Genomic DNA, 13,164 nt, shown 5'->3' with positions numbered 1-13,164 from the left:
ATTCCTACATGCTTTATTAGTTAGAAACCAGGGATATATGGTAAGTCATGATACACACAGATATATACATTCAGATAGCATGACCTGTACATCACACAGTTGTTCTTCTCCTCAGATCTCTAAATTACAGATCACAAATTATGGGTGCTATCAGTTATGGCACCAACTTGTGTGTCTTTTAGTTGATTTTGGATGGCATAAAAGACTAGGATTTCTGTGTTTAGACTTGAAATCCTGTATTATTTGCAAAGCTGCAAACACTACAAAGACCATTTGTGTTGGAGCTTATAATTTTTAGAAACACATATTTGAGGCTTCAAAGTAGGCAATAGAAACCAATATGAACCTTAAATAGAGTGAGTGAAAGGGTAGGCTACCAAAATCCTTGAAGAAAGGAACAGCAATCAGAATTGTATCATTTGTTAATGCAAACGAGGAAGCCAGCTGGCCACATGTGGGTCTTCTCAGGACTTGGATGATGTGAATTACTATAGAAGAGGTGAACAAGGTCAGATGTAAAGTTAAATTTCAGTAACAGGCATCCTAGCCTTAAGGCCTCACTGTTGCACAACTAGGTCAATTAATTCAACTTCTTTGGACTCACAAAACCTTCTGAATTTATAAGAACTTAACTATGTCAAGTTCAAATCACCCTCCACTACTTCTCTTATGGTGGAGACAAAGGGATTGATTTGGCACCCAATAGAAATTGTCCCATTTGTTTACATAGCACTAGGCATAGATTTTTAATCCGAATGGAGTTAAGGCAAAACAGTGAGGGATCATTCTTGGTATAATAAATTAATAAAAAACAATAACTGGAGTTAATATAAAAATGGAAAAATGTGATGATGTTTTTGACATCCTAAAGAGGGTTCTCTATAAATTCATCAAAGCCTAATCTGGAGCCATTAAGCAGTGATGTCTACCCATAGATAACAAAAGTCTAGTTATCCAATTTCAACTTGATTATAAATGAGTAGGCTTCAGGTGGAGGCCCCCAAAGCTTGACTACCACTTCCAAAGATAATAACAAAACATTAAATCCTGACTATTTAGGGTCAATTACACGATAATTGTCTGCCATTCAGCTTATAGCCCCACCAATACTACTACTTTTTGGTGCAATACTTATGATTCTTAAATATATGATAATGCCGAGGAATCAAGTTGGATGACGTTTAACCGAAATATAACCTATTGCTAGCTCCAGTCCTATACCCCTTTGCATACTGTAGGAGTAACCCAATTCAACAGTGTCCTAGACAAAACACCGAATCTCCAGTGCTATGTAAAACACTAGTCAATTATTTCATTCCCATGGGACATCGTTCAATCCCTAAATGATTCCTGGACCCTGCATGAAGTCAAATCAGTCCATGATGTTTTGCATAGCATTTCAATACACTAGTTTGTAAAATATGAACCACAATCACAAAACAAAAATAGAAATGAGGTTATTTGTAAAAACCCCAACAAAAGCTCATTTTTTTAAAGTTCCATTGAAGCCCCTGAAGACTAGAACAGTTCAGGAATTAGTGGAGTGTGGACAAGGAGGTCCCAAGTTCAATTACATGTAAAAACCAGTAACATATAGAAGGATAAATAAATAAGCGATCTAAATGCTATTGAAATCTAATTAAATCATTTCAAACTGAAAAGAATAAACCTCCAATGACACTAGCCAGTTGATTTTTCAAGTTACAAATGGATCAGTAAGGGGGAGCTATATTCAAGCTAGTCTTGGAGATAACATAGGGATTGCCTATTATTTGTCATAGTTCTTATCTAACAATAGCATGCTTAACTCTGAGTGTCTCATGATTAACACCTTAACTTTCACATGGTTGATCCTGAACTTGGGAGGAGGGTTCTGATAGGTATATTACAAGCACAATACCTAATCACACCTTCTAATCCAATGACATGCTTAATATGGAAAATTAAAAGGAGATGAGGCACAACCGGAACCAAAATGGATTATCATGCCCGTTCAGCACACACCCCTCCCCATCCGCCCACCCACATCCCCCCACCACCACCAAAGAAAAGGACAAATATTATAGTTTATCATGACCAAGGAAGGATCTAAACAATTGGGAGTGTCTTCTCAACAGAGCAAAATTATGTGGAAGGTAAAGGTTGACCATGATCAAGAAAAAGTAGATTGCTTACAATAAATGCAAAGCTGGGAGGAAGGAAAACCTGTAGCCAAACAGCATTAAAAACATCCCAAATTAAATCTTGTGAATACAGAAAATCAATAGGTTATTTGGTTGGACAAGCATCGACAGGTTATTTGGTTGCTTGATTATTACGAGAATCTCTCTCTCTCTGTGTACTGAATGCAAACTTCAAGCTATTCAGCTCTAAAAATTTCCTAAACATACCACAGCATCTTCTTTGTGAAGATTCCCATGGCCAACGCTTTCAGGTACTTCACTGCACTCAATTACAATAGAGTACGTGAAGGATATTCAAGAGTTGAAATACCACCTAAAACATCAAATGAAATCCACTTTTTCCCTGCAAGAATTCCAAAACTTGCAATGTATATTCAATTGAATGCTGTTTAAAAAAGTCATACCATTTTTATTGGAAATTCTATTCATTTATGAATTCATCGGTAGGCACACATCCTTTTCATGCCAATTCCATTTGACACAGGGAAAGAAACATGGATAGTTGAATGTCAAACAAAAAAACATCACTCATGATTTCTTTAGCAATTCCTATTTAACAATAATTAGAAGTTTATGACATAATAGATGTACTGCTGATCTTTCCAAGCTACCACTCTTCATTCTTTCATGCATGTCTTGCACTCAAAGTTCCAATTGGACCATATAACCCATGGTCTTTATCCTTGGCCCTGATCTTCTAATTTGCTGTATGTATATGACATGTTTATGTTCATGCTAGCAACCCCCCAAACAAATAGTGGAGGCATTTCTCTGCCACGCCTCCATGACTACAAGCAAATAAGATGGCTCAAAAGTATGTTAGAATTGGGTTGAATACCAGATTGTTCCATCTTCTGAACTAGTTCAACAGCCTTGTCTAGAAAGCCATGTTGGGCATACCCATAAATGATAGCACTCCATGAAACAACATCTGGACAAACAATTTTCTCAAAGACTTCCACTGCATCAATGATATTACCGGACTTTGCATACATATTGGTCAAAGAACTCTCTATGCAGTTATCATCATCTAACCCAGCCTTACATATAAGACCATGCACTTGACGACCATACTCAAGCAAAGAGAGGCTGGCACATGCAACAAGAACACTAGAAAAGGTGAACTGATTGGGCATAAATCCTTGTTCTCTCATTTGGGAAAAGATGCTCAATGCTTCGCTAGGTTGATAGCACTGGACATAAGCACTGACCAAGGTAGTCCAAGAAACCATGTCTCTCTCTTGCATCCTATCAAAGACCTTCCTTGCATCTTCTAGGGACTGACATTTAAAATATGCATCCACAATTGCATTATTCAAACTTAGAACTCTAGAGCCATTACCAGACTTCACAACCATCCCATGAACTTGCCTTCCAAAATACAACCACTTCAATGCAGCAATGGCACTAAACACACCACCATAAGTATAGAGATCTGGTTTTACATCATTCAAGGACATTTCAATGAAAAGATCTAAAGCCTCTTGCCAATACCCACATTGTGTATAGCTCGATATCATGGCATTCCATGGATTATTCACTTTAGATTTATAGAAATTCCTGTCAAATACAGATCTAGCATCAGACAAGTGCCCACATTTCGAGTACATATCAATGAGTGAAGTCCCCACAACAACATTAGATTCCATACCATACTCCATAACACAATGGTGAACTTCTCTACCTTTGGTAGCATCTCTTATTTTCCCAACCGCCTTCAGAACACTAGAGAAAGTGTACATATTTGGTGTGAAGCCTTGTGTTATCATGGCAAGAAACTGGTGGAATGCTTCTAAGTATAGTCCATTTGATGACAATCCTGATATCACTGCACCCCAAGATACTTGATTATGTTCAGCAATAGCATTAAACACCCGAACTGAAGCCTCACTATTGTGTAACTTGGCATACATGCTAAGAAGAGACGTACCGACAATAACATCATCCCAAAACCCTCTCTTCACAATCTGCCCATGCACTGCTTCGCCCAATTCAATACAACCAAGCCCTATGCAAGACTGAATAACCGCAGAATACACAAACTCATCCGGTAGAATTCCGTCAACCAACATATCATAAAAAAATCTAAACCCATCAAGAAACAACCCATTTTTCTTCGACCCCGCGATCATAACAGTCCAAGAGAATGAATTTCTATGCGGCATTCCATCGAACACCCTCCAAGCCTCCACAAAGCACGAGCATTCGGCGTACATATAGGCCACATGATTGAACAGCCTTATTGATTCTTCATCACCGAAACTTGATTTCAACAACAACCCATGAACCGATTTTCCTTCTCTGATCGACCCTTTTGCTGCACTGTCACGTAGCAGGTCAACCAACTCTTGGGCTTCATGGGATTCATGGTATCGATCGGTTTTAGCAGTATAACTAGGGTCACAAACTTTTCCTCTACCAACTCCTTTAAACTTCTGGACCCTTGAACAAGAAAGAGTCGCATTTGAAACTTTGGCCTGCAAGAGAGACAAGCGCAATGATATAATCACAGCTCAGCGAAACTAAAACGATGAGTAACGAATGAACAAAAGAGAAAAGAGAGACGTTTACTTTTACTTGCCTTATTATTGGAAATACGATTATTTGGAGAGTGGCAGCGAAGAAAAGACGGTTCAGAAGAAGCGCCCAGTTTCACTGAAAGCCCTAGTGTCACCCCCATTTCAATTGGAAACGCAGACTCGCGGTTTCATGGAGTTCCCAACTTCTTGCTTTCCGTCGGGGCAGTTAGCTAAATTCAACTGAGCGAAGATAAATGCTCTCCAATCGGGCCAGGCCCATGGGCCGAACCCTGGCTCTGAATTTTAAGGGTCAGAGTAATGGCTTGATTTTAAGCCCAGCCCAATCATGAGAGTTGAAGATTTTTTTCGCTGCGGTTCTTGATTTACTCTATACACCAAGCTTTCAATTGCGTTTATCTAGCCCAATCTATTGTGATTTTTTTATTTTCAAATTTTGAAATTTTTGAAAGTTAAAACACATAAGATAAGCTTATATATTTTTTTATTTAATTTAATTTTTTTATAAATAAAATTTTAAAAAATAAATCTAAATGAAACCCTAATTTTTCATACTTCATATATATTTCTTTAATAAAAAAGCCTTTACAAATCAATTGATAAATAAATAAAAAATTAATTCAATTAATAATTTTTTTCTTTCATTTTTAAGTTTATTTTCAAATAATATCTAAAAGCTTTGTTCAAATGAAATAGGATTTTCCTATTTTCCACAAATTTCAGGCCAAAATTGGATTGTTTTCTGTTTATTAAAATTTAATAATTAGATTATAAAACCATCCTTAAAAATAATTGTCAATGTTCTTTAAAAAGCAAAATGCTTTTTGTGAACTCAATTTTGAATAAATAAAAAAATATTGTCTTACTTAGTTCTTCATAAATGCAATGTGCTTTTATCCATGCTATAATGTTTTCAACATTTTTCTTTTCTATATTTTCAATTATTTCATATGATACATTAGAAAAAATACCTAAAAAAAACATGTTAAATGTGTTCACAAAAATCACCGACAGGGTATTATAAATAGTTTTCAAATTTAAAATTTGTTGATTGTTTAAAATTATAGGTCATGTTTGTTTTTAGGGAAGAAAAAAATACTAAAAAAAAATGATCTTCTTATATTTGATCCTATTATGAAAAATATGAAAAAAAAAATTAAATATAATTAAAATTAACAATAAATTTATATATTTTTAAATTATTTAATATTTGTTATGTTTTTTAAAACTTGTTTTTAAAAACTTTTTTTATTCTTTAATTTAAAAACAAGTTTCAGAAAACATGATTAAACATGCTCATATTTTCCTTTTTATTTTTAAAAACCAGTGAAAACTGAAAACAACTCTTATTGGTTTTCTAAAAATTATTTATATTTTATCTTGTTTTTAAAAATTGTTTCCAATCATCAAACGGTTTCCAATCATCAAACGGTTGAAGAAAATTTTAAAAATAATTTTCTATTTTTAAAAAGTAAAAATTTAATTTTAAATCACATGGTCGACCAAGCTCTTAATTTTTATATAAATGGGTTAAATAAGTTAAATAAATTTAAAATACTATATAAAAATAATTTATTAGTTTTGAATTCTTTTTTTCTTTTCTTCCATTTTTCTTCTCTACTTTTATTTTTTTACATTTTTCCTCAAACTTTCTTAAACTAAGCATAGCCATAAAAAAATAAAAAATAAAAAATCACCCCTAAAAATAGTTTGTAAAAAAACGTTTCTATTTTTTTTATAAAAAAAAATCACTATATATCATAAAACATCATGAATCAAATGACATTATATCTATATATATATATATATATATATATATATATATATATATATATATAATTGAAGTCTCGTTGTTTTATATTTGATACATTTTTATTACATTTATTATTATATTTATGATGATATTAGTTTGGAATTTACTTCATATGTATTTGATGATTTAGATTTCACCGTATACTTTAAACGGCCAAGATTTAAACTATATCTATTTGATTTTTTTTTTTCCAATTTTGCAAATTATTTGACTAATATGACTGATTTTCCCCTGAAATAAACCTATGCTGTTGCCTCCCCAGACAGACATAAAATTATTATTATAATTATTATTTATTTTCAACTATTCGTGCTTATAGGAATCAACCATTCCTCTTCACCCACGCCAAACATAAAAAGGTTTACGTTCTCTTCAATATTTCACATGATACATTAGAAAAAATACCTAAAAAAAACATGTTAAATGTGTTCTCAAAAATCACCATAGGGTTTTATAAATAGTTTTCAAATTTAAAATTGTTTAATGTTTAAAATTATAGGTCATGTTTGTTTTCAGAAAAGAAAAAAAATACTAAAAAAAAAAAATTATCTTCTTATGTTTAATTCTATTATGAGAAAAATGAAGAAAAAAAAGTTACATATAATTAAAATTAACAATAAATTTATATATTTTTAAATTATTTAATGTTTATTACGTTTTCTAAAACTTATTTTTAGAAACTATTTTTTATTCTTTAATTTAAAAACAAATTTCAAAAATATATAGTTAAACAGACTCATATTTTCCTTTTTGTTTTTAAAAACTAGTAAAAACAACTCTTATTGATTTTCTAAAAATTATTTATATTTTATCTTGTTTTAAAAAATTGTTTATAACCATCAAATAATTTAAGAAAATTTTAAAAATAATTTTTTATTTTTAAAAACAGAAAACTAATTTTAAATCACATATTCCATCAAGCTTTTAATCTTTATATAGACGGGTTAAATAAGTTAAATGAGTTTGAAATTCTGTATAAAAATAATTTATTTAGTTTAAAAATTTTTTTTTTGGTTTTTCTTTTCTTCTATTTTTTTTTTATTTTTATGTTAGCTATAAAAAATCACCCCTAAAAATAGTTAGTAAAAAATCATTTCTATTTTTCTTTATTATTTTTGTTATTATTATTTACAACTGTTCGTACTTATCGGAATCAACCATTCCTCTTCACCCACCTCAAACATAAAAAGGTTGATGTTTTAAAGGGACTCTCATCAATGAGATGTATTTTCTTCACCTGCCCAGTGGCAATGGTGTCCGTGACCAGGTCAAAAAAGACATGGGCCCGCCCTCACACGTGGCCAACCAATAATTCTAGAAGCCATGATAAAGATTTGAGTTTGATTTCAAATAAAACAAAAACATTATAATAATAAATAAAAAATCTATCGCCCGGATTTCAATGTCCAATCCAATCTTTAAATCAAACTTTTTAAATATACGACGAAATTTAAAGTATCGCATGATCTCGACCATACGATAAAATTTGAATTATTGAACAAATTAAAAATAATAATAATAATATAAAAAATAAAACTAAGTACAAAACCATAAAGCTTGATAGAAAACAACCACAACTTATATAAAAATAAAGTGATAAGATCAAAATAAAACATAACACTATACATTTTCCTTACCAATTAAAAAATTAATTTATTAAACTATTTTAATAATAAGATATAAATTCAAAATAAATTTATAATTAATAAAAATAAAATCTTCATAATTCAATCATGGGGCATTCTCTCAACCACTATTTATCACAACCATCAATTTTTTTCTTAATGAATGAAATTGATGAAGTTTATATCTTTACGTTAGTCATATATTTCTTAATGAATGAATTTAATAAAATTTGGACTTTTACGTGTTTTCGATTTAATGAAAAATTGATAGCTTCATTGAGCAAGCCTCCCACCCACAAGGATATTGAGAAAATTGTGGTGTAGATACACATCAAATCAAACTGAATGAGGTCATGAATGGGGGAGATTGATTTTTTCAACCATATTTTAATCCCCATAACTAGGGACCAAAAGAAAATGTTGGAGTGACGTGAGAAAATATTATGTTAATTAATATGAAAACATGGTTAAGTGATATAAGCAGTAAGTATCAAAATCAATAGCAAGAGATGATCAAGGAGGTGCCCCCATGGATTCAATAATTAAGCTACCTAGCTAGATCACCTAGATGGTGGCCTAAAGGGGCCACTAGTGGTGTTCTTCCAAGCCAACGAGGATAGCATTGATGTCATGATCGTGAAATAGTTTTGGGACAAGCACAGAGAGTTTCATTAGTACACACCTAACTTGATGGCTAGGAGTGATTAATTTTGGAAATATTTGTGTCAGAGGGCTAAAATATTTCACATTTTAAAAAGGTAACTTTTTGTGTTTTGGAATTTGTAAATATAATCTCAAATGTATCAAAATGTCCCTACTTTATTTTATAAGAAATGATTTGATGTGAAATGAGTATAAAAGGTTTGATAAAAAAGTATTTTGTGTTATTTCATACCAAAAAAGTTTCTAATATTATATACATGTATGAATTTCTTTAAATCATATAGATGCGTTTTAAAATCATAAAAATTTATTGTGTTAATAGTGAATAATATTTACATGATTTGGATATATACATCGCTATATTAATCTTAATATTTATGATAAAATGTCATAAAAATAGTTGTGGAGATTGAATGAGTGGCTATTAATTACAAGGGCCAAGCTGGACTATAAGGTTTTAAGGGTGGTGGTGGATTGAGAGAGGGTTTTTTACGACTGTGGCTAAATGTATATAGAGTGGGCGGTAGGCTTTGTAACCATGGGTATTTAGGTCATCTTTGAAAATTGTTCATAAAAATAATCTTGTATCATTTAAAATAAGAAACAAGTTTCACAAACTTATAACAAAAAATAGTTTTTCAAGAATTTGGCTAGAAAACAACTTACCTATGAGAACAAATTTTAAATATTTTCAATTATTTTTCATACATTAATGCAAAAGCTTTTGTCGTATACATAATTGTATAATTCCTTTATGAGATAAACTCTTTCTTATATTTGAAAATAATTGAGAATTGTTTTTCAAATAGTACGACATGCTATCATACCATCTTGGAAGTGAGAAAAATTTTTCAAAATATTTCATGGCTCCCTCTACGTATTAATGAAATATGGTATAAAATTATACTCTTGGTATCATACAAATGTAACAAAAAAACAAAAAAAAAATGTGATGTCTTCCCAAATTAAATGACAGTAGCAATTGTTTGCTGAAATGTGGGCACCCATACATTGATGAACTGGTATGGTATCATGACCTGGTCTAATACTAGCCAGAGAAGAAATTGTGGCCCTATGTTGTTGTATTATTATTCATATGGGGCCAACTCAAATACAGGATTTAATGGGTTAGTTCACATGTCATCAGAACGTGAGCAAGAGGTCAGCCACTTATGCTTGCTATGCATGAACATTCCTTTTCAAATCGAGATAAATGGGCCACCTTTTGTTAGTTGTTACTTGGTGCACATGGAGGATGCCACCAGGCACCACCCACCAAAAAAGTTGATCAGATATGAGGGGTTGTTGGTTGATGGAAGCAGTTAATCTGTAGCGTATAAGTGGGTAAAGGTGATTGGAACTCCCTCTTATAAAAGTACTCTGGGGGTAAAGGTGATTGGGTCTCCTTCTTATAATAAAAGTACTTCGGGGATCACCCTCTTATAAAGAAAAAATGAAAACCTGATTGAATAGAAAGAAAAAGAAAAAGAAAAGAAAAGAAAAAAGCTTATTATTATTTTTATTTATGGGGTTTGAATCAGCTTTGATCTCAGTTTCATTTTCCTGAGGAAGTTATGCGCACGTTTCCATAACTGCAAACAAAGACCACACGATATCTTCATAGATTAATTCCTTCTGTGCACGAAAGAGTACTAACAATGGCTTCAAATTCATTCCATCCAGCACATTTCGCTATCATTTTGCTGTGACAACCCTAGAGGGGAAGGTTGATCAAGGATTAATCACAGGCCCAAGTAACGAAATTATTGTAAAGAGTTACATGTAGACTGGGAGAAGCCTGGCTCCGACTGCAACTCCATGCTTGGTTTCTTCCATTGGGGCTGAGTTGTTAACGGGGGGTGACTGCTGCCTGTAACCTCTGCAAGTAGAATTTCCGATTGCGGGCGTAGAGGACAAGGGATAGGAACGTGCCAAGGAGTGAAAGTGACCCCCAGTTGATAAAAGTTCCACGATAGCATTCAATGCCAATGCACCTCCCACCTCCTCCATGTCCTTCTTTGTGGTAGAGACGAGCTGCGAAGAAGCCAAAGAGGAAGGACCCCAGGGGAATATTGGCAACCAAAACGTTATGGTTTACGCCAAAATTAGTTGTCCCGAAAAGGTCTGAAGTGAGGGAGACAGCAATGGAAGAAATTGCGCCGGTGCAGACTCCTATTATGGCTGTACTGATGTAGAGGCAGAGGTTGGTTGGATTGACGAGAATGAAGAAGGCTCCTGAGATTGGTGCCATCAGGGCTACCAAGGACGCTGGCCTTGACACCACATACTTACTCCTGAAAGAAACACCAAAATTAAACCAAATTAAAACCCAACTCCTTTTCAATTGTCATACTGACATAATTCTAGAAGCCTCGCTCATTGAATACTTCCAATATATCTATATGCACCATCCAGAAACCTCACCAATATTACTCTCATATCTTTTCCTAGATGTTATATACCATTCTGCATCCACATGTAGCTGATTCATATGAAAACGACCTTAGAAATTGGAATGAAGCAGAGACAGAGAGAGAGACAGAGACAGAGAGAACTGTGTGTGTGGAGAGGAGCTAATTACCTCGAGAAGAAGTAGTCCTGAAGAGATGGCATGAGACGTCCAAAGAACCCAAATGCTGAAGACAGAGACACAAGGGAGGAAGTGCTGGAATACCCACGAGACTCTGATATTTGTCCCAAGTTGTTAAAGAACACCAACCCAAGTGTTGCACCCAGAAAATATATCAAGAAATAAAGCCAAAAATCTAATCTACTGAGCATGGTTTTCAAGCCAATCTCCTCCTTGGCAACCACTTCATCACAAACTTCTGCAGCAACAACAACCTCTTCCTCTACCATTCCTTCCTCTACTGATCTCAACTCTCTATTGTCATGTAATTCCTTTATGGGGAAATCATGTACTTTTTCTTCGTTACTCAACCCCCATTCTTCCACTAAACTTTCACCTAAAGGAATCGTGAGCGGAGCCAATATGACCAGCACTACCATGACGACCAGATTAATCACCGGCCATAACCCACTTGGGACTGACCCCAAACTGCTTATAACGGCATAGATTCCAGTGGCTATGGTGATCACAAACATTACTATAAACCCACCTTCCTTTTTCCTCTCCTTTCCGGCATCTATAGCTCTAGCTATTGGCGCAGCTATAACACAAACCACTAAAGGTAAAACAGTGTTTAAAAGAAGATAGGCTCTTGCTCTTCTAATGGGTGACGAATGTGGCCAAACAGCATCGACTATATCTGTGAAAATCTTTGCACTCAGTCCTATATAGCTAGTCGATATGCCCACTGCTATCTGGCGGTACGAAGGGAAGTTTCGAATCACTACAATGTAACAAACTGTGTTGATCCAACAAATGCTGTTCCCAGCCAGAACACTGAGCCCAAAGACTTGCCAGTACGAGAGTGAGGAAATGAGGTTACTCACATATAGAAACTGAACTCCATAGCCAATGAACCCCAGAATAGAGCCAATGATGAGGACGACCGAGAAGGGGAGGTGATCTGCAGCAAAGCCAGCTAAACACCCCAAGATCTTCCCTGCATCAGAGGCGAAGGCAAGGTTGTTGAGTTGCAACTGGGACATTGACAGTAGCTGTTTGAGCTCAGAAGAATAAGCTGGGAAATTGGTGTTTGTTCCGTTTATGAACTGAAGCCAGACCACAGCCACAAGGCTTAGCCATCGCAGAGCTGCCTGAGCCATGGCAAGAAGCTTTGAAGCTTTGGTGGGGGAAGACTCAATATTTTTATTTCTTTTATATTCTCTTTCCCTGGGGATAATAATATTGCATACACATGTATATATAGATTTGGCCCATGATATTTTCAAATCAAACACACCATAAGATGCATACTTCCTTGGTTTCTTTTATTATACATGTAGCTTCCATTGCTTTATCTGCTTAAGCTTGCCTTACTTCATTTCCTTGCCCTTTATTATTTTTCTAGGTTTTAATTCATTCTTGCACCTCAATTTCCCTTCTAGTCAAACCCCTCATTGAATTAGAATAAATACATGGTTGTTTGACGAGAATTTGGCAAGAATCATTTACTTTCTTTTAAATTAAATTTGCAACAAATTTTGGTGACACCTCTCTTGATGGGGATTGTAAATTTTCGTATAAGAGAATCTTAAATACATTCTAAGTATAAGATTTAATACTTTCATTCTTAAAGAATGAAAGTGACTTGAATAGTTGAATGTCAATATTTTGGTTATGTATTTTTTTCATTTATGACTATCTTAAGAGATTTATAAATAGTATACGAAATGTAAGTTTATATCAATTGCCCAATAATTCTTCAAAAAGTTCA

General features: G+C 33.7%; 2 protein-coding genes across 2 annotated transcripts; both read right to left on the bottom strand.

Moving 5' to 3' along the window:
• Window positions 1-2,589: 2,589 nt before the first annotated feature.
• LOC104879518 (pentatricopeptide repeat-containing protein At3g53360, mitochondrial) lies at window positions 2,590-4,942 on the bottom strand. The gene is made up of 2 exons (XM_010652537.3): window positions 4,765-4,942; window positions 2,590-4,660 (listed from the first exon to the last, which is right to left on the bottom strand). The coding sequence occupies exons 1-2, from the start codon at window positions 4,861-4,863 to the stop codon at window positions 2,972-2,974; spliced, it is 1,788 nt and encodes a 595-aa protein (XP_010650839.1). The 5' UTR covers window positions 4,864-4,942; the 3' UTR covers window positions 2,590-2,971.
• Window positions 4,943-10,410: 5,468 nt separating this feature from the next.
• LOC100263887 (protein NUCLEAR FUSION DEFECTIVE 4) lies at window positions 10,411-12,633 on the bottom strand. Its single transcript, XM_002270600.4, has 2 exons — window positions 11,403-12,633; window positions 10,411-11,115 (listed from the first exon to the last, which is right to left on the bottom strand). The coding sequence occupies exons 1-2, from the start codon at window positions 12,551-12,553 to the stop codon at window positions 10,671-10,673; spliced, it is 1,596 nt and encodes a 531-aa protein (XP_002270636.1). The 5' UTR covers window positions 12,554-12,633; the 3' UTR covers window positions 10,411-10,670.
• Window positions 12,634-13,164: the final 531 nt, after the last annotated feature.

This window comes from Vitis vinifera, chromosome 6, assembly GCF_030704535.1.
Source record: "Vitis vinifera cultivar Pinot Noir 40024 chromosome 6, ASM3070453v1".
Lineage (NCBI taxonomy): Eukaryota > Viridiplantae > Streptophyta > Magnoliopsida > Vitales > Vitaceae > Vitis > Vitis vinifera.
This window is presented reverse-complemented; position numbering and strand designations above follow the sequence as displayed.